The sequence below is a fragment of the Bombus bifarius genome, unplaced genomic scaffold (genome assembly GCF_011952205.1).
Source record: "Bombus bifarius isolate JDL3187 unplaced genomic scaffold, Bbif_JDL3187 scf7180000008169, whole genome shotgun sequence".
In the NCBI taxonomy this organism is placed as follows: domain Eukaryota; kingdom Metazoa; phylum Arthropoda; class Insecta; order Hymenoptera; family Apidae; genus Bombus; species Bombus bifarius.
The window spans coordinates 647,622-670,104 of NW_022884490.1; the positions used below are offsets into that span (position 1 = coordinate 647,622).

General features: G+C 40.7%; 2 protein-coding genes across 2 annotated transcripts in view; one reads left to right on the forward strand and one right to left on the reverse strand.

Moving 5' to 3' along the window:
- The first annotated feature begins 587 nt into the window (after window positions 1-587).
- On the forward strand, window positions 588-5,948 carry LOC117209299 (pro-corazonin-like). The gene is made up of 3 exons (XM_033451137.1): window positions 588-741; window positions 5,338-5,565; window positions 5,759-5,948. Exons 1-3 carry the CDS (start codon window positions 610-612, stop codon window positions 5,867-5,869), a joined length of 471 nt encoding a protein of 156 aa, XP_033307028.1. The 5' UTR covers window positions 588-609; the 3' UTR covers window positions 5,870-5,948.
- An 8,259-nt stretch (window positions 5,949-14,207) lies between these two features.
- The window catches only part of LOC117209309 (homeobox protein MSX-2), a 50,813-nt gene continuing 42,537 nt past the window's right edge, over window positions 14,208-22,483 (reverse strand). The window contains exon 3 of the mRNA XM_033451164.1: window positions 14,208-19,419. Within this exon, the coding sequence (XP_033307055.1) occupies window positions 19,182-19,419 (238 nt within the window). The 3' untranslated portion in view covers window positions 14,208-19,181. The remainder of the gene's footprint in view (window positions 19,420-22,483) is intronic.

The following is a 22,483-nucleotide window of genomic DNA, read 5'->3' on the forward strand; positions in this document are numbered from 1 at the left end:
AAAATCAAATTTTCCGTATGTATCGTTTGTTCTTTCGGCAACTATCAGCGAGACAATTGTTTTAAGGTCTTGTGGCGGATGAAAAGAGAGTCATGCGTTTCGTCCCGGGACTACCGGTGGACTCGTCAGTAAGGCTATACCCGGTAGTCCCTGCCTCAGACGTGGAGGGAGTCTCGCTAGGTGCGATATTTGTATCAATCGCTCGTATATTCGACCGCTAGCGAGTTAGACAGACTCGTTGTCGTCGTAGCCCTCTAGTGTTGGCGGTTGGTACCAGCGGATCGCCCGGGAGGTGTTGCGCCGCGTTGATGCCTCGACCTGTCTGCGTCCTATTGATACCGATCCGCCACAGTTTTAATGACCCCTTAGAAACTTCTTGCTTCTCAATAAGGATTTATTATAAAATTTCCTACGGTTTGCTGAGCTCACTATGATGATGTTACCTAACGATAATTAGGGACTTTGTTGCTTTCGTTATCACTTATTGATAGGAACTACCTACCCAACCTAACCCCAACCTAACCCCAATCTAACCCCAAACTTTTAATAATATCGTATAAACGACTAAGAGAAGGGGTGGTGTTTTAATAAGTTTTACGAACGAAGGGTATGAGAGAATTTCCTTATATAAAGCAGCCTGCAAGGATCATGGTTCACAGTATCTTGAATTTGCAATATTGTGCTCTTCGAGGTGCTTCCGGTGTTTGCCAGACGTTGGGACGTTGTATCAGAGCTTTTAAGGTAACATTAGCCCTATCATTTCTATCGCGAATACATTTTCCATTTATATTTGTTCAATTTTAAAATATCTGTTTCGTGAGAACGTGGTATTTAAATATTAGAATTTTGTTTGCCTGCGTATTTCGCACTTTAAATAATTCGCAAGATAACATCTACCTTATCTCATAATGTAAAGCAAACGAAATCTAAATTACAATTATATGGGACGTCTACATGGTATTTCTATCGCGAATGAAACGATCTGGGACTTAGTTATCTGTTTAGTCTATGTTCTATCCATATTGCGTAATAAGAATACGGCCACATTTTCGTTGTTTCGTCCGCATCGATAACTCGGTTATCGCGTGCAACAATTATACGAGATCTCCTAATTTCCGACAATGGCAAAGAACATCCTTTAAAGACCGAGTTATTTTAATTCATTCGCTTATATCGATTAAGTGTTTGTAATAAAAATCAGGGACTCTAGATATTTGTGAAAAATTTCGATGAAATATAGTCGAAATGTGTTTCATTTATCGTTATCGTTACTCGTTAGTAAGAATTCTTCGAAATCGAGCATCTTGATCATACAAGTTTAACTTCGCGATAAAAATGAATCTCGAATGAACACAAAATTACTTAGTCTTTACATAATTAATAAATTACGTAAAATTATACAAGGTAGTGTTAGGGAAGTGACACATTTACACTGTACATGAGAGTGTGTGTGTAAAGGTCACAGAGGGCGTCCAGGTCTTAGTTGAGACAAAAGACTGCCGTTAGAAGATTCTGGATAGTCGGTTGGTGACAAGCGTGCGTGCAAGACGTTCTTCAGAGTATAATATAGATGTATAGCTGTTGTGTGTGAAATATAGTCAATTATTTGTATTTCCAAATCCTTGAATTTCCTTAACAGGTAGGATAGAAACGTTATTTCAAAACAGCTTTTTGGCGAGATACAGCGAGGTAAGAAAAAGCAAGAGGGAATACAATCAAGGAAATTGGACTACGTTTCTCGTGAAGCAAATTTAAGGAACCGCGTGCGGATAATAGAGCCGTCAGGATGCAAAATAATACGTAATAAATGTACTTTTATTGAAGCAAGACGAGCGAGGCTAATGATCGTCGAAACAATAAATTGCACGCGATTGTAACAAAGAATAATCTTCGATCGAGCCAGACAGATGTAACGAGAATCCTCGAGATTGTCGAAGTAACCAGGAGAGTAGAAACATTTTTGTAAAAGGAAGAAAATCAGTTGCGAAGAAAAATAGAAATGCTATTTATCTCTTAAGATATCTATCGTAAATATCTAATGTTTGTGATCGATTTCATTCAAATTACGCTATACCCGACTCTGCGACGCAAGATCCTCCATAAACAAATAAAAAAATCAATTTTTCCAAATTTTTGAATTTTATAATCAATTCATAAGCAAGGGACTCGTGGCAATTGAATTCTCACGGGAGAATCATAGACACTCCCCGATATTCCATTTATCTGAATGCGTCGAATAAGAAATACGTAAGCACCTGGTTTACTGCTAGCCAACATACTATAATTTCCGGTTTATAAGTAGAGCGTGAGTTCATCGATTCTCTGCTCTGCTTAGGGTTTCTCGTTTAAATGAATTCATATTCGGAACAGCTTAATCGGCCACCAAGTCCTTCGCTGGAATAAACGTTCCATCTGTGGCGGATAAAAAGAGAGTCATGCGTTTCGTCCCGGGACTACCGGTGGACTCGTCAGTAAGGCTATGCCCGGTAGTCCCTGCCTTAGACTTAGAGGGAGTCTCGCTAGGTGCGGTATTTCAATCGCTCGTATATTCGACCGCTAGCGAGTTAGACAGACTCGTTGTCGTCGTAGCCCTCTAGTGTTGGCGGTTGGTACCAGCGGATCGCCCGGGAGGTGTTGCGCCACGTTGATGCCTCGACTTGTCTGCGTCCTATTGATACCGATCCGCCACACAGCCTCCCCCTAGCGCTATAGCGTGACCCCAAAGCTATATAGCGCGATACAAGTTAGAGGGAATGGCTCGTCGTCGATGATGGAAGGCTGATCGTCGTGGGGACGAGATGGTTGTCTCTTTCTCTGACGTGCTGCTGGAGGTGATGCCCATGAACTATTGCAATGGCTACATTTCCTGGCTTGGTCGTCGTCTCGTATCCGGTCACCTGCTTGGCGTGTTCGTCGTCGGTGGTTGGCTCCTTCTTCTCTGACTCCTTCTCCAAAGGTACGTGTTCGTTGTCGGTGGTTACCAATGTGGCGGATGAAAAGCGTTTCGTCCGGATCCCCTGGGAGAAGATGCCTCGACCTGTCTGTGTCCTATTGATACCGATCCGCCACACATCTTATACTCGCCGTCATCGTGCAAGATCGAACAATGCGAAACACGGGGACCTGTTTCGCGTCGTTTTGATGACACGCTCGAAAATGGCTCGTTTCTATGCGACAGAGATGCTGGTCACGTCTCTTATCCACGGGACACTTAGTAGCACTTACTCTTATCTTAATGACCGGGGAAGCGGGTAGCGTTAATGGTTCCTTTAAAATTAGCACGTGGAAATGTACGAGGGTACTCTAAAATTTTTCGAAAAAACCTCACGTGACGCCGCGTGTACGTAGATGTCGGCGAACGGCCAGATAAACGACTGGTTCTTCTTCGTTCTCTTTCTTCCACGGGCCTTCCGAAGCGTTTGCAAGAGGAATCGACTTCCAGACGAGTAGCCATTAAAGCAGTTTCGATTGAGACGCGTGAATATTAAGTAAATGCACGGTAACATTCGACAGCCGTCTTTCTCCTTTCACGTTTATCATTTCGCGAGATTAACTAGTCGATTAACTAGCAGCAGTCGGTCAGCTAATTTGGAAAACGACGAATGGAATGAGTTCGTTGTGCGCGTAGTCATCGAATATTTTCAAAGTTCACCTTCCCATATCGAAGTTTCCTCGTAAATTTACAGAATCGCGTGTACGATGAGAAGTTTCGAATAAAATTCAGCGACCAAGTAGCCGGTCAGTAAATTGAATGGAGTCGCGACACGACGATTAGGATCCGGAAAGATGCATCGTAAACTGTATGCGAACATTCTGTGTATCGATTAATCAAACAGAAAGTGGAGGAAAATTTCAAAGCTCTGAAAGAACAAATCGAATAATAATAAAGAATAATCGAATAATTTGGTATAAGAAGATAAAGTATATACCGGTCGAATATCTTCTATTATTCGGTCAATCACTTTACATTATTTCTCAATAGGAAAAGCGACGAGCCAATCGTTTGTCCTACGATTAAAACGCTACGACGAAAATCGACATTATTTTCCGATAAATCATAGTAACAGCATAGTATTATGCGTATAGCGATAGAATAAAAATCCTGCGATAGCGCGGTACCTGGAAATAAATGTTGCAGAGTGGTCGTTAAACGAACAAATTAGGATGTCGATAGCAAAAGATTTAAGCGAAGATATTGCAATTAAATCTGCGCGCTTCGTAATTAAATTTCCATCGTATTCAAGTTGTCCCGTGCACACGACCACGTCCATTATACTTCGCGACGTTCCATCGGCGATTTCGTTTGCACGGGGCGAAAATTGCGCCGGCGAGTTTCACAATGGCCAATTGTTCCGTTTAATTCCTCGTTGCATCACGTGCAATACCATGTTCGATTGTAAATCGTTGCTTAAGAACTCGGCATTTTCCTTCTGTATTTCGTCGATAGCGTAAAAACGTGTGCAAAATGTCGTAAAGCGTGGTTTACGGCAATTTTCTGAGAGAAAGATAGAAAGTTACGGAAGAACGTTGCCTCGTTTCGCTAATAGACAGCCGATACCGATTCGTGAAATGAAATCTCTCTCGACGCAACTATATTTATTTCGTTGATAGCGACCACGTACGCCAATTCGTGCATTCATCAAAAAGCATTTTACAAAGTTTTCTTTCTTTCGTTTAATTTTTAATATTTCGATAATAAAAAAAAAAGAAGGATGGAACGAGAATTTCAATTGAAAACTAATTTTCTTCTCGCTCGTGTACCAGCTACGTCGCATTCGTTGCGTTATCAAAGTAAATTACGTAAAAGTAAAACAGGTGATCGCGGGCATCGAACAGTCTGGCCTATGGGACTTTAAATTGTCGGACGTGGAACGGATCGTTGATCCAACAAGTCATCCGTGACGCTTCGACTGTGTCCATTGTTTTACGTTCGCGCTCGCTGCACATCGGCGGATAAAGCTGCCTTTTCCATTGGCTGGATCGTAGAAAAAGCAACTAATTCGAATCTGCCGCCAAGAAATAAGCCCGATAGCGATCCATAGTCTATAGTAGTACGCTTTCGTTTCGATTTATGAAACGGTACAACAGTATTTGGTTTACGCGATACAGCAACTTTCGTGGCTTCGATTAAATCCGTAACGATGTCAAACTTTCATCATGTTCGTCGTATGTTTCAAAACTCATATTCGCAAGGTTCTTTCGAAAATAAGAGCGAAAAGTCCGACGAAAATAAAAGCAATTAACTATTGTACATATCGTCATTTTGAAATTCTCCGTTTTGCAGATGAAATATTTTCTCTCTATAGTTTGACGAATGTATTTTTCTGATTCTTACAGATGGGTAACGCTCGTGTTTTAATTCTGTTCATCTTGTCGCTGACCGTAATGACGGTTACGTGTCAGTCGTACCACTTCAGTATTCCTGACTGGACAAATGAAAAGACATCTATATTTAAGGAAATAGTAAATGCGATCAACAAGTATATAAGCCAATCGAATAACGTCCTTGCTAATTGCGAGCTACAGAAGCTGAAATTGCTGCTTCAAGGAAATATTAACTACCAAGTAAGCGATGTCGGAAAGGAGGAAAAATCGAGCATTGTTTAGCAACGAAATTACTCGTGAAATATTAAAACCGTGATATATTCTTGTATTTGGATAAATTTGTTGCAAATGAATATTTCTATATTTATCGCACTAGCATGAGTTTCTTAATGAACTATTTTGTATCATTAACGAAAATCTGAATTCCTTACAGCTGTTTCAGGTACCTTGCGATCTGCTTGTTTCTGGAAAAAAGGGCTTCTCTGAAAATACAATCACCGATTATTTCCATCGACAGCCTACTCCAGTTAATAACAATTACTAATTATTGATGTTATTCTTGTCGTCGTAACAGATTTTAATTAATTCCGGATTATACGTATTATCGAATAAAGAGCGACTCTAACCGAGACCTTGCGATCGCCTCTTTAATTACCTCTACCCTAATCCTTTAATTTTCTTCCTTTCGAGAAACGTAAACGCGCGATCCACGCGTGACTTACGATCCTCGAAGGCGAGGACCGAAATAATCGCAAATAATTCGTTTGCTCGATCTGAATTGGACTCGGATAAATCGTAAATAGAAATTAAGAAAAATACAAATAGAGAAAGTAGAAAAGATCAAATAACAGTCTATCACTTTAACGTGTTTGTAATTTGGCCTGCTGTGACTAACATTAAGGGTATGCTGTATTTCTGGAAACGGAACAAAATCGTGTTTTGTCTCAATACGCGATAATAAATGGAACAAACGTCAAGTCGCAAAAGATACATATTTATTTTTTTAACCAACCTGACTAACACGATCAAAAACTCGAAATGGAAACCAACCGATACCCCGCTCATTTCCAGGATGCGCTTCTAAAACGTCTTACTTTCGTCCTGTTTTATCTTGCCGAATTCTAAATTTGATTTGGTTCCGTTTCAAAGTGCGAAAAGAACGGCGATGGTGTTTGTGGAATCGAGTGTCGCTGAACTTTGCGTGACGCGCTTTTTCTTGCCTCGTCCGTGCTATTGCTTCGGTACAACTTGTCTTCCGACGATTTTCATTCGTATCTATTTCCGCTGGTTCGATTACAGCCGGTTCCTATCGTCGATCGGCATCAATTATTCAATCCCGTGTATAGTTCGCCTCCGCGCTGATATACGGCTCGATTTAAAGCGTAATCGTTCATCAATCATGGTTAACGGGCAAATTGTTTTTATTGGACCGCCAGCATATCTGGATTTGTATTAATTATCGAGTTCTCCTCGCGGGCATCCGCGGCGCATCCAGTTTTCATCGGGCCCATCCGATCGGTTAATTAAGTTTTCGCTGTCCTAATTGGACAGACGGTCAATAGGATAGATCGCGGTGGCCTGGTACTGCACGCCGTAGGGGATTTTGTCTGTCAACGGAAGATGGAGTGAAACCCTGGCGAATAGAGACACCTGCTGAGTCCATGGATTATCCCTATGGACAACTTATCTCCAACTGCAATTCACCGCCTGAATTTGGAGACTTTCTATTTTCGCTATACACCGAATACAAGATACGAAACATCGTCGCCAGGAACGAGGGGAATTACTGGTTTCGACATTACGACTGTCGAGTTCGACGATACAGGGGATCTTGTATTTTCGTTGACCAATTAAGGCTGAATATTTATTTGACATAACAGATAATAAGATTTCTTCTTTCTCTCGTGAAACGAGAAATATATACACAAGGTGGTGTCTATGTAGAGAATTTTTCAAATAAATTTCTACGTCTTTACGCGTAATATCATCTATCAAAATTTAGCTAGGCCGAAAATTTCGAATCGAAGATTTTTTGTTCCCGTCTTTCTCGAATCTGAAAATCAAAATCGATATTTCAATGAAAAATTGCGCAACCGCGAATATTCTGTTAATATCTGTGTGTCCTTTGTCGCGAAATTGATTATGAGCGTATGGTTGTTTTCCGAAGCTGACCAGCCGACGAAAGAAAGAAATAATCGATGGCTCTGTGTCAATTATTTGGCCGATTGGCGTTAATCGAAAATTTCCCCGCTAATTTTCGTGGGCGAACACGAGCCAGCGGTGCAATTAATAAAATGCAAGGCTAATTATAAATGCAAGAATAATGGCGGTTCACGTGCGAGCGTTCACATTACAGACAGGAGAGCACTCACGGTTATTAGTTGATAGCGTCAGGACGCGTATAACTATCATGCACGGGCAATGCACTTAAAACTTGGCTGTTAATCAGAAACCAATTACGGGAGGCGGGTCGAAATGAGTTTAATCGCATTAAATATTAAAGCGTCGTCACCGTACCATGGGACTGGGTGTACCAGCAACCATAGGTGACCCTCTTCCTCCAACCAGTCATGGAGCAACCACACACCGCCACGTGCCCATGCGAAACGCTTTTCTCTCTTAATACCTCTGGGAATAACCGAAGAACCCTACGCCAATGTCCTTTATAGGGTGGTGCCTGGCGTGCCTGCAATACGCATGCACGGCCACTGTATTTCCTGATAATGCTCCTTTATACGGACGCGTGTGCGTGTATAAGTACGATTCCTTCCTACTTTCCGTCTTACCGTGTATCATTTCTCTAATTTTCACTTTCCTTGAAATTTATTCCCAATTAAATTCATTCAACGATCGAACGTCTATCCCAGGAAAAGAAAATCTTTTTCACACGGGAAGCTTTAATCGCTGACATTTTTACGATAAAACGTATAAAGGTGTGTTATGTGGATTAGCGCGTAAGATCAAAAAGAAAAGAAAAGATCGATAAATACGACGGATCTGCCGGAAACAGCGGTTCTAAATCCATCTCGTGATTTGAAAGGGTGAGGAGACCGATTAACCGCTCAGCCGTTGCCACCTCTTTGAAAAGCGTGTAGCTAAAATGCGACGAATATACTCGTCGAACGTAGAGTACGCGTGACCGTTGTAATACAGAGTTGAGTCGTAACGAATCGACTGCTTTATTTTTTCATTTTCTTGAACCGACAGGGCTCATCGTGACACGAAACATCGCCATTTCTTCATGACGAGTATACTCGTCAAAAACAGCCAATTGCTGAAAATCACCGAGTCGCTGTACGAACGTGAAAGAGTCCTCTGATAACACTTGCGTTCAGATTCTTGTTCCGCGTCTCGTGCATATTTCACATCGGCTTGTTTCGCAATGGATGGCAGCGCGCGGAAATCCGGCATGATATTTCAGCGGGCTATCGCGTCGCGTTAGGAATTTTAAACTCGTGCTTGACCCGCGCCACGGAAACGAATATCAGCTATAGAAAGCGGCGTGCTGTTGTAACAGTACGCGTATAAATACATAAAATCGGGGCAATCATCCTAAATGGGAGCGCCTTCTAGTGCGTGGTAGGTCGTCTTTTTCGTGCTGTCGTCTGTCGGCTGTCGTTTGTCGCCCGACAAGGGAGCCTTCGTGGTACCGAACACGAAAAAGCGCGAAACCACGCGGGGGAAAAAACCGTTTGACGAGCCCAATTCCATCCTGACGTCGTACTCGCTCGTTGCCTTTATTATTTTCACGTTGGATGCACGGTTTTTCTCGATCCTTCAGAGGTCGTGTTAACGGTTTACGTTTCAGACGGTCGAAAGATAAGTCGTTCGGGAGTGGTTGATTTTTCGATTCCTACGACAAAATTTAATCGCAGCTATCGTTTGTGGAGCGAGGGGAAGAAAAAAGGGACACGAGCGTTCTCGATTTTTTAACACACCGCCTGTGCTCGCTCTGTCTACGATGTCGACCGCAAACGATCGGAAATAAAGACAGCGACGAAAGTTGGCCACTTTTTATGGGCAGGAAACGAACACCGTTTAGGCACAGTGTTTTAGAAAATGCTAATGACTACGAAAATTGATCGGATCTGGCGTGCAAGCCGGTTAATCGTTTTTGTAGTGGATAGAGACGATCCTGTCTCCCTCGTGTATGCTAAACGTTACGTACCTACGTGAACAGGTTGATAAAAAAGGAACAAGTTAATATCCTTCGCCAAAGGATGAAAATAAGCATGCTATGCCTACGTTATTAATCCTTAACGCTTTTGCCAATTAAACGACAGATTCGCGAACGAAGTGATAATACGATCTTCTTGTCGACAAGTCAAGACATTTTCGTTAACACGCTTCTGGCGATGAAAATGTACCGGAAGTACATTATTAGAGGCGAAACGATGTTTTTGGTGTGTTGTAAAATCGTCGAATCGATTTCCATTCATTTTTCATAAAAGTGATCAATTTCCACGAAGCTCGTCTGATCGTTTTCATCCGGGATCAGGCGTCTCCCTGGACGACCGGAAAAAAAGCGTTCTCCAACTCGGTTTCCGCGACTCCGCTAAAGCGCAATCGCAATAAATTTACGCCGGTTGCGTAAATATCCCGTGCAGCGTACTCCTCATGATTTTATAAACGCGTTTCACCCGGGTCTCGCGTATATGTGCGTGCCCGTTATGATCTATGCACAGTGTCTACCCGAAAAAAGGAAAGAGAAAGAGAGAGAGAGAGAGAAAGAGTAAAAAAAAGATGAGGTTGCATGATGAGTGATAAAAATTTCAACCCCGCTAGAGAATTTCGAGCCGTTCCGATATGCGCGACAGTCTTCTGGCAGGTTAATCTCTCGTGCCTATATCGGGATTAATGCTTTTATCCAGCATTTATTGAGCATTAAAAACTGAAGATTTGCAATTTTTATTCTTGATCGCTGCATTTTGTACACATATTGTACTGGATCGCTGTGACCCGTATCGGCTTTTTCTTTTCTTCGTTAAACTTCAAGTTTTCTATAGTAAACCTTCTGTATATTTGATTCTTGCGTTTACGATATGCAAATTTGTAATTCGTATCTCTCGTTATTAATTTTTGCGTATTCACGACGCGAAATTATATACGCGTGTATTATATATCGCGTATAAGATAAAATTGACGAAACAGGTTGATAGATTAAATGTAAACTGGGGGCAATTTTGCGAGCAATCTATTTATGTTTTATGTTTCAATTATGTTTATCTGCACACTCTTGACGGCGACGAGGTAATTAATATCTTTGGACGATTCGGAGCTGCCGACTGTCCTCTGTATTGATAACAAAGATTAACGTTTGCAAGATTCATCTTGCTTAGAACTTCATTCACATTTCAGTTTATTTATCATGCATAGCTTCGAGTCATATCCTGCGCACGTTACGTTATATCATAGTATCATCCATTGAATGTACCAGTTTTTAAGATCTGACTGGTATTCGTTTGCAAATTCAGCTTGTCGAAAGCCATTGCTTCAACGAAGCCTCGAGGTTTCCGATTAAATTTGTCTTTTATTTCCAACTTTCCTTTTCGATATTGCAAGTATCTAGTCGGTCTCGGTTATGGTATTCTATACAGTTACACGATTGTCGATCAGAAAAGAATTAATCAACTCGAACGTCGATATTAAGGAATGCTTTACCGTTCATCCAGAATTCATTGCTCTTGCTATTCTTCTTGCCAATAAATATACGTATGTATAAATAGAAGATTCTAAAGATGTAAACGCGTAACTATAAATCGTTTGTCGTAAATACCACCGATCGCATTTTACAGATGAATAATTCTCGCAACTGCTCCCTTCTTTGCGGCCAACGATACATATAGGCGGAGCTGAGGGGATGGTTTTGCAGCGTGCGTGGAAACACAGGGGAGGAAATAATTGTTGAGCATCGTATCGCCTCGCCAGGCCGAAGCTAATATTGGATTAGTTTTTAATTCGAGCCGCCCCTCCAATTTCGTCTGTAAAATACACACGAAATAACGCACGCGTACGATTGTATATGCGTATACGCGTCGCTATGTTGCTACGATTGTACATATAACGGACTATTCTATATTTCTAGCTTTGTTTGAAGTTTCTAATTTCGCAGAATTGAACCTCTTTCGCTTTATCTTTCGAATAAATTCTTTTCTTTCAGATTGGACGGGTTGTTTCGATGCGATCGAGTTTTGGAATTAACTTTGTACACGATTATTGGTAAAAATAATTTTGAATATCGTTTTTGTAATAGAAAGTGAAAGATCCATCTGGATTTTGAAAGTTTCGCGCACCGCTGTGCATCGATCATCGTAGTTACAGGTACAGTGTTTCGTTTGAGAGAGAAAATACAATTGCATATTTTAGATACATCTGTGCATGAAAGTAAATAAAATGAATTATAAAAGCTATATTTTATTCCTTACCAGGGAATTATTTTGCCTTGCAAGGGAGTTTATTTCGATCGTGCATGATATACATACATGTTAATAAGATTTATATATACAGGGTGGTTGGTAACTGGTGGTACAAGCGGAAAGGGGGCGATTCTACGCGAAAAAATAAGTCGAAAATATAGAATAAACATTTTTCCTTTGAGGCTTTGTTTTCGAGAAAATCGACTTTGAATTTTCGCTTGGTACGCGCGCACTTTATCGCGTCTCGTTATAACGGATCTCACTGTAGATCGTTGTCTCGATGGAAAAATTAAAAAAAAAAATGTTTATTCTATATTTTCTACTTCTTTTTTCTTCTTTCTGCTTGTACCGCCAGTTACCAGCCACCCTGTATATATATAAATGTATGTATAAATAGAATTGGGAATATCCTTGTATAAAGTTCAGTTGGATACAATTTTGCTGTAATTGGTAACGAAATTTTCTGATGTTTTTTCAGATTAATGTCAATTTAGTTCTCGTGTAACACTAATACCTATCGGATCTTTTGGTTTTTAAAAGAGACTTTGTGGAACCGCGTAATTGGATACCGCCGACTACGTTAAAAACTAGAAAAACCACAGGAATATCTCGGTGGACAAGATTACAGGGCGCTTGACGCACAATCATGAGAGTTTCGGAAGACAGAGTCAACGATGACCGACCGGAAACGATTCACTTTCAATTTCCTCTGTCAAGACGAAATACGTAAGGCAGTTACTACACGTTCCAGTATCGTTTAAAACGCATTTTTACTTTTCAATATACACATATATTAATATCTCTATTAAATTTACAATTCCACTTCTCTCGTATTATTTTATATCGAAATAAATTTTACTAGTAATTTATCGTTGGTTCAATAGTACCCAAGGAAAGTCATTATTTTTTAGCTCCTTTATTAATCTCAATATCTCGAGCAATTTTATTTATCCGCAGAAGGCTGTCCATTAAGATCATGCGTACAACAATACGCAACAGTTTATCATTAAAAACCACTACAGACGTTCCTCATTTATCAGACATTCTTTATTTCATCATATTCCTCAAGGAGACCAACATTCTCACGAGTATTCTCTAGGTATATCGGTGCAAGTTAAAATAGTCGTATCTGTCGTCTATATGTGTGGAGCAAATTAAAAGAAAATAAGAAATAGGGGGCGGAAAGTAAAACGTACCGGCAATTATTTTTCCGTCATAAATAATTTTCTGACGATCCACCGAGAGACGTCCTTAGCCCGGCGGACGAGTCGAAGGCTTCTTTTTTGGCGGGCATTTGTCCCCAAATAATTGGGCGGAACGGCGCGCCGCGTCTTCTCTGCAATTATAGGCAGTAAACGTGGCCACATCCGGCACTAGCAGCTCTCCTAGCTCAAGTGGGATAATTCGCTGCGGAAAGACAACGATTAGGGTGATCAGAGAGGACGAGAAACAGAGAAACAGAGAAAGAGAGATAGAGAGATAGATAGATAGATAGAGATAGAGGGGGAGAGAGAAAGAAGCAACTGTGTACGTGTTTGCTGGATATAGTTAAGGAACGACACAATGAAAATGGAGAAGAAATAAGAGAAAAATTAATGATATCGAATTTCGGAGATGTTTAATATAAGAAGGATGAAAATTTATTTAACGTTGCCGAATCAGCTTTATTACGACTCATTTGCAATGGATGAGCATTATGTGACAGCTTCGGGCGATATATAATTCCATTAACGATCGCAGATTAAAGCTGAAATAGTTTTGTTGTCGAGCGTGATTCCTGATTCGATTTATATTTCACTGACGCTCGATCGTAATTAAGTTTTCCATGATCAATGGAGCTCACTCAGCTCTATGCGATTCTTCTCTGGCGTATATCAAAAACGATAGATGGTAAACACTATCATCCGTGAAAGGTAACAACGAAACGTAACTATTTTCTTCGGCGAATTTAGGCAAACATTGACAGGACACGAAGCGGACAAACTGCACCTGTAATTCGAAGTGGAACGGTAAAACAGAAAAATGGAAAAACACGGAGATCGTATATGTTTTATAACCGAACAAAAATAGAGCCAACGTTGATCCATCGAATCGATCTGAGAAATACACAACTGCGATTCACGTGTAAGTGACAGTTCGAATTCTGTAGAAAATGAATTTCACGGAATCGTTTTTCAACGAGCGTTTGCTACTCTGTCATTTAGTGGCCACTCTCTTTTTCTCTCTCATGGTCGATTTACAACGAAATTGCACCGTTTTACCGTGCAGAGGGGTGAGAGATGTTACAATGTGAGAGCAATCCGTGACGCCTGGTAACACGCGAAACTTCCGGTTCTTTCGTAACGTCGATCCTAGGGTTCCTCGATCACGAGAAACAAACATCGTGATCGTGCAGGACCTTCTCCCTCTCACGAAACGGGTTCCATACATACAAATGATTCGTCGTAGCAGAAAACTATTCGCTCGTTCACGTTGGGTCATATAAATTTATTCTGTGCGATACAATTGAAAAAATATATACAGTCTACCTTATAAAATGTATCCAGGCGTTGAAGAAATCATGAGTCGTGTGTCGCGGGCCGGACGAGATGCGTTCAAGCGGAGAAATCTGAAGAAATCCAAGTGCCAAATGGACAGAAACGATCATCTTTTTGCGAAAAAGAACGATTTATTCGGATCATTCGTGGTTGTTTCGCTGATTATTTCTCTTATCTTACATTAACATGGTGTTACCTACGAAAATGAAACGTACGTAATCGGTATCGGCGTTGAACGATTCAACGGAGAACGGAAAATTAGACGGTAATATCATCAACAATCGTATGTTAAGAGTCGGTTGTTTAACAAATAAATTACTAAGCCAAGGATTTTCTAATATTCTATCATGTGTTCGCTTATTATGATTTCGTGAAGTTTCGTACAATCAACGTATACGCGTACCAGTTGAATCATTTTATGTATAATATATATATATGTATATGTATATGTATATGTATTACTTCTATTTGTCAATTATATACAACGTTACACGTACTTATATAACATCACATCGTTCTCTACGATCGATAATTCTACGGTTGCTCTTAACATAAATATTACGTATCTAATTAGACGGCTTACACGCTCTATTTCGACGACGAACCTTAGTGGTAGCGATATATATAGATATAATATATATGATATATATATCATATCATATATACATATATATTATACATTATATATATATATTTATTTATAACTTACAATATCTTTTCGCGATAGTACATTCTTAATTACTCTTTACGATTTTTTGTATTCCTAAGAAAATAATATTGTACAGGGTGTATGTGTTTGTATAGTTGCACAGTTGTAGGATATAGCGGTCACACGAGAAAAATGTGATAAGTCCATTCTTTGTTGATTTTTTTTCCACGTTTACGCTGTTTGATGACTAAAAGGAGAGAATTTTGACACGACGCGGTTGAAGAAGATGATGATCAGCTAGTTTGACGGATACGTATCTTCCAGAAATCGGTAGAAATAGATGGAAAATAGGATTTATGAAAGGTAAGAAATCAACAACGTGGCTGTGTTATGGAAATAAATATTTTTAGAACTTTTCGATATCGGTCCCTATAAAAAAATAGAAAATGTGACCTATAGTTTTCCCATGTGATCTTTACATACACGTACATGGTAATTTGTGCATTAGACGTAAGAAAGAATTTTTTCGCTCTTCAAGTGTTACAATTTGTAGGATTGTCTCGGTTCGAGACAGTGCGACCCGTTCCTCGGTAATTCGAATCTTTAAAAAATCGAATGTCGTTCACAATTTTCCGTGTGGCTTGGAATGGAAGCAAGACCGAGGATGTAACTTCGGTTGAAAGATAAGAAGGAAAAAAAAATGCGAGGAACGTTCATTTTCCTAACACTTAATTGAAATATAAATTCCAAACTCGATGCTACAAACAATACGCTTAAACTCATTCAGCTTTGTTCCCTTACTGCCGGATTGAAGTATTAAAAATTGACTTTCTTAATAAAGTTCTTTCCACGGTTGCTATTTTTTCTTTTTCGCTTATTTGTATGGAATAAATCGTACAATAAACGCTATTGAAGCTACCGAACTAATTTCTTTCGTACTTGACGAGAAATAACAAAAATTTGTCAAAACAAAGGCCGTGTAAAGTTTGTGACACAGAAATAAAAAAATTCATTGGGTCGAAACGCGCAAACAACGATATTGAGATTGTCGTCAACGAAAAATCAAAGGGAACGTTCTCTTCGTAAAAGCATAAAATTCTCTCGTACACCTAATATCTAATATCTTCTTCCTGTATTTGTATGATGTGTAAGTACATGTGTGCACGTCTAATGTTCGAAACAAAACGCTGTCGCCAAGTCGATCGCAGAAACGGATTAATATCGTACATACATCGTAATGTTTTTAATTACAAACTATCGCGCTAATATATACACAGATATGTCGTGCGGATCTTTCAATTAAGCTGCGTCGTTCGAAAGATGCACCGAGGAGGAGGCTTCCGGTCAATGATATTGCATTGTATACATAAATCGTGTTTTGCGACGCCTTCGATTATTGCTGCGTTAAAGTATCGGTAAGACGAAATTCTTGGATAATATAGTTTCAACTCTTTTAACGACGAGATCTTTTTGTTCTTTCCTTAATATCCTACCTTTCAATTTCTTTTTCGTCTTTAATTTCAATCGAATGCGGTTACAAAAGTTGTTTGACATTGAGGAACAGGACATCGTACGGTGTACGAGATCTCTTCGCAAGCGGAACGACGCGGACGAGATGTATACTCTAGGAAAAAATGTTAAACGAAGGTAAAAGACTACGCTGATATTCGTTAAACCTCGCCTCCTTCTACGATAGTTGCAATTTCCGAATTTTGAAATTTTTTAAAATGCGTACGTACAGCGCAAAATGCGAATCGCTAGTTAGCAGGTGGCGATGATCTAATTGTTGATATCCGATGACTGTACCATTTTTATGTTACAAAAGATAAAAACAAGATAAAAAATCTGGTCCTAAAAGGGATTAAAAAGTGTCGACGTACTGCAGAAGATGGCCATCAGCCGTCGTCGAAAGGGTTAATTCCATCGCCTATCGAAGAATTTCGCGAACTTCGGAAGCTGTCCGGATCTCACTCTTCGCCTTTCCTCTTCTCCTTTCTATGTTTCTACTTTCTTTCGGTGTCCCTGCGTATCGTGTCTGTTTGACGAGGGTAAATTTCCGCGGAGCGAGCTCACAGGGGTGGCGATGGCGAAAAAACGAGAGCAATCCGTAATTATTTAAGTTTCTTTTTTAGCTCCCTATCAGTCCCCTCGGTTCGTTAATTAAGTACGTCGATAAAATTGGCCGTCGTGACGGTAAGACGTTGATACTACCTAGAAATAGCGCAATTAAGACGACTGCTGGCCTCTGATGCTCTTTTTCGTTCGATCTCTCTGACTTCTTCTCTCTGTCAATAATGCCACGTCAAATTAGCGCACTGCGATTAGTTGTCGTTTTGGAAAATTTTTTAAATTCCCGTTACACGTGTGAGTGCGCGTGTATTTATACGACTAATAGATTCGTAATAGAGAAGAAATTGTCGCGTGTTAAACTCGAGATTGATGGAATTACAGTGACGATTCGCCTTGCCATTTTATCGTTCATATTTGATACAGGTCGATATAAATAAAGTGGAACATATTCCTGAGATCTCAGAGATTCGGTTTGAAATCGCTCGTTGCGTTTGTCGATTCTTTCTATACATTCTCAAATTGGAGCGTGTTGAACGTCACTGTGACATTTCAAAAAATATCGTGCGTTTTGATATGAAAATAAATGAAAAATATATCGTTATTCGTCGAGCTATCTACTATGAAATTTCGGAGGCTCTAATAATCTCAGTATGGTTTTCGTAATCCGCCGACTGAAGAAACGTTGTGTATAAAAGGACATTTAAACATGCGGATACAGAGATCGAACGAAAAAGGACAGGTAATATCCAACAACATTCGCGATATATATTTCCACGTTATCAACTATAATTACATTTCAAGTTTCCATCTTTCCCTCACATCAAATACTATCGTTTAACAACAAATCTTCGTTCGAAATTAAGCAAAAGCTACTCGCTCCATCGTTTCCATCGAAAACGTACTAAATCAAATTTAACAGCAAATCTCACTACAAGTTTCAAACACGTCTAAAGAAAACTGGAAGGAGACGAAGATAAAAATACGAATTGAGTAAGCTATTCCAGCCCTCTTTCTGTTAACGTTTTCAAGTGTGAACGACTGCTATTTTCGCAATAAGGCCCGGTCGCAGATGCGCGACTTTTGTCGTTGCCATCTCGCTGCGAAGTCTGCTTTGTTATTCTGTTATTCCTTCTAAAGCAATTGGCAAAACATAACAGAGATGCGAAGATAGGGTGCGCGAACGCTGCATAGAGGCTGCTCGTTCCTTGTCTAACAGCTAATAAAGCATGCACATTCGTACAGTAAATATGTAAGTGAAACACCACCGATCAACGAACGGACTGATGCATGTCTGATTAGACAAGAACAGAAAAGGCCTGTACGTGGCGTTCTCTTTCTATTCTCACATCGCACGGTTAACGCATGACTCGCGTACTTCGTCTTCGTATCTCTACGGTGGAAACGAAGAGAGACACAGTGACGTGAATAATTATAAACGCGAGCCTATTTGTAGATTTTTCATCGTATTGAAAGAAAATCGTTGATATAGTTAGAATGTAAAGCGAAACTGAATGTACAAAACTTGTGTTTTCGCCTGTGAAAAAATACAAATTCGATGCTAATTTCGTTACGTTTCCATTCAATGGATTTTTCTTTACTTTTGATTGCTACTAATTAATCCTCTAGGTACACCGTCCGCTAATTTATCGAAAGTTTCGTCTCGAGTATTCGCCTACGCTGATTTTATTTCTCTTTCCAAGTTCGCTGACGTATTCTATCGGCGACTCCTGTTGATCGTGAACTTTTCTTCCCAAAACTGCCCACAGGTTTTCGATCGGATTCCGATCGCGAACGCTGGCCATGGTAATTCGATTCTATTGCGAAATCTTGAAACCGCTTTCTCGTGCTTCGGCGTTGTCTTTTTGAAAAATCGTCTCCTGTTTCGACAATTCGCCGCGCAACGTCTCCTGATATCCAAACAGCGTTCGATTCGCCCTTTACAAGAACGAGTTTTGCTTCGCGTTTCCAGCCATGGTCAGTGGTTGTTCTTTGGAAATATCGAGGAAATAACGCGGGGAATGTACGATCGTTCGAAGCACTGCACCACGGCAACGAGACTGCAACGACAAGAGTCGCACCGGTCCTAGAAAACGTACAACTATTCTATCGTAGAAATGTGACACGACTGATACGTAACAAGTTTCACTCGGCAAGAGTCTTTGAATCCGCGTCGATTATCCTGGTTCAACAAATCGGTTCGGCTAGAGGCTGTGGTGGACCGTACGGCGAGGCCCACTGACCCACAGGATGGGTCAGAGCAGTGGGTGCTTGTTGTCTGTCTAAACTGGGAACGGTGGTTCCCGCTGGATGGTTCGGCACTGTTGCGGGATAAGCCACTTTTCCAAGCGCCTCGGCTTGAAGGGACAGCATCAACCGATTCGCTGCCTGCCTCTCGGCCTCTCTTTCTTCCGCCGTTTGCCTCCTAAAACAGATGGAAAGATTGAAAATGATCGAGCGTCCCTCGTGGAGACAACGGAAGAAAATTGTGAACGTTCGTGAAGTTCGTACAAGTATTGCACTTGGTTCTTAGCTTTAATATGAGATATCCTCGGATATTTCATACAAACTGACGCTCGTTTAACGTTATTCCTACTGCCGGAAGTATTTCACTTATTATTTTTCAGTACAACGTGGTGTTTATTGACGAGATGATGCTAAAACGCGTATTAAGCAAATTATGGAATTAACTTTTAGGAAGCTTTCAACTTGCAACTTCTTAGACTTCCAAGTTGCGAAAGGTAAACATTCTCCAGCTCCTAAATTTTCGAATATTAAATCTGCGAGCTGTCGAGTTCTCGAATTCCGAAATTCCGAAGCTTCACGGTTTGAAAAGTTTGCTGATCTTTGAAATCGTCGAATTTTTTCATACTCTCGCTGCGATATTCCCATCTTGCAACGTGTCAAGTCCTCCGAAAACGGATAAAACGGAAGATTAGGCAAAGCTTTAAAATCAAAGTTACTGTCGTTACATAGGTACATAGTGTATCGAATTATGCTTGCGAGATCCAGCCAGTTAAACGATAAGGTGGCGGGGGTTGCTGGAGTGTTGTAGAAAAGACGAAACGAGATCGGAGAAACGGCTGCGAGGAGAGCCGGGACAGTGGAAAGAGACTGGCGGTCGTTGGAGCGGAAAACAGAAGACAAACGTAATAAAGTTAATTCGATTCGTCGGTGGTGCAGCGCCAGCTCGCTCAGGGGTGGCTCGTGAGTGTCTGTTTTCTAGCACTAAGTCTATTAGGGTAGCAGAAAATGGTCGACTTGTTGGCAACGTCACTTAGGTCGAAGCTTTTATGGAAATCTTTTATTTTCTTCTTTGGAAAATTCTTGCGTAATTATCGACCAAACTCTGCTCGAACCTTACCGCGTAACAGACTCGTCTAACAAACAACGAGGATCGGAAGAATCGCGATCGAATTGCCATAATCGGCCTTTTACTCATCGTCGGTTCTCCAAGTCCCAAGTATACCTTTTACGAATTTAACCAGCCTATGGGCGATAAATTCTCCTAGCGTTGAAAGATCTTCGTTCGGCAACGAGATCTGACCGAGAATGTCCCTGAGTCTGAAAGGCGCCAGACTGGATAACGCGGCCAATCAGAGTGCCGCGATGCCGCTTCCATACGAGCCACGAAACACCGTCGTTCCATTAGAGTTAATCTCCGGTCGTCGGTAATTAAACGGTTTCGTTGTACCTTTGTTTATCTCAGCGTGGAACGATCTCAGCTTCTTCTCTTTCCTCGTTCATCTTTCCGTGGATAGAGAACGGAGGGCGTATAGAACTCCTCGGTAGCCCGTGTATCACGGAACGAGTCGGTTGAATCGGGACACAACTCGATCGGTTGTTGCACGATTAACGACTAGCACAGTCGACGATGTCGAGCAGAGATTCCAGATAACAGCACTTCTCAGCCGCAATCAACATCCGATCGAGTTCGTTTATTTTCGTCTCGTTAATACCCGCTCGATAATTGTAGGAAAGCCTTGCACTCGCGTTATCTCTCCGCGTTCTGCCAGCTTTCCAAACGATTTGCAATTTCACTCTTCTGAAAGTTATTAAATGCGTGTGATAGGATATCGGGGAAAACGAAGGAAACAGGAGCAACGGGACAGGACTCGGTACAGTTTTGACCCGAGTGGGGAGAAAGTAAATCTCGTAGTTACATTTTAGACGGCCTGATTCCGTGATATTTATCGGAGGGTTTAAGTATCAAATCGTTGAAATATTATCTCACTATTGAACGCCAGAGATACGTTTCAAAGTCGTTGCCGATACTGTTACGAATGGAACCGGGTACATTGGATTTTTTTAAAAGCTCGTCAGAGTACGTACGTTAAAAGATAATATAAAAACACGGTTGTCAAATGTTGGAGACGAAGCCTGGTGTAATTGTGATCTTGAGCGAGCAAACGAATAAATTTTTAGGGAAATTTCTGTTGTATGTTGCGTAACACGTGTTGGAGAATTTAACGAAATCGTTAAACGATCAAAAACAAATTTTAGCATCGGACCTGGTTTATTATTCTCCTAGATGTTAATTCAACAATTAATCACGAAAGAATAGATATATAATGTCCGCAAGACGATTGCGATACTTTGTACGGTAGTTGAAATTTCTCAAAACTGGTTTCCTTACGCAATCCGTGCACACCTCTAAAGACCAGTGGCAGTTAACTAACGAGTCTCCTCGTTAATTATACCGTGATTCGATCTATCAAAGATCGAAAAGTATCTCGTTAAGTTCCATCTTTTTGCTTTTGTTCCCGGATTCGCTCAAGTCCACTCGCATTTCCAGTAATTTTCTTTTATCACGTATCAATTGTCTCCTTTATATCAATTTTCTCCATACATTGGTTTCGCGGAAATTCACGAGATACAAAAATTAATGAAAAATTCCATTTGAGCTTGAGAAACATTGCAACTAAAGCGAGCAATCTTTCAGAAAATCGTCTTTTCCCAATTTTCGTATCGAACGTAAAAGAATGCAGATCGATTATCATTGTTGTCTTAGAATTAAGGGAAAATTTCAGCTAACGAAGGGTTAACGGTCGACGAACTCGATTAACGTTTGGTTTGTTCCCGTTGGAAAATCTATCCGTGGCTACGCCGTTGTTCCAGTGACAGTCGCGCCTACACCCGTGCAAGTAATTAACGCGGTTAGCAATTAATAATTGAGGGCGCCGTGCCGATTACATTTTGCAGCCCCGACGCAGCCTCGCCCCATTCACTGCGGCCGGCATAACTGTATTCTCTCGCAACCTGGGACACATTACTCTTATCGTTATCCCCCTATCGTCAAGTATAACTTTTGGCCAACACTTGGCGAACAAGTATTCTAAACTTGATTTTATCGTTCGTCGCGAATATACCGCGATACGATTAACTTTATCCGTACGCGTCTTTTCCATTTTCAGTTTCATCGGCAACGAGCAATTGCGAATCTTGTGATTAATTTCTCTGATTATTCGTCAGACGTGTGAGACCTGGAG

What these genes read in the sequence shown, in the direction of transcription:
- LOC117209299 (XM_033451137.1), top strand. Translation starts at nt 610, where the DNA reads ATGAGAGAATTTCCTTATATAAAGCAGCCTGCAAGGATCATGGTTCAC. An exon ending in GTTGTATCAGAGCTTTTAAG is followed by an intron (nt 742 to 5,337) that starts GTAACATTAGCC and finishes TGATTCTTACAG; the next exon opens with ATGGGTAACGCTCGTGTTTT. An exon ending in AAGGAAATATTAACTACCAA is followed by an intron (nt 5,566 to 5,758) that starts GTAAGCGATGTC and finishes AATTCCTTACAG; the next exon opens with CTGTTTCAGGTACCTTGCGA.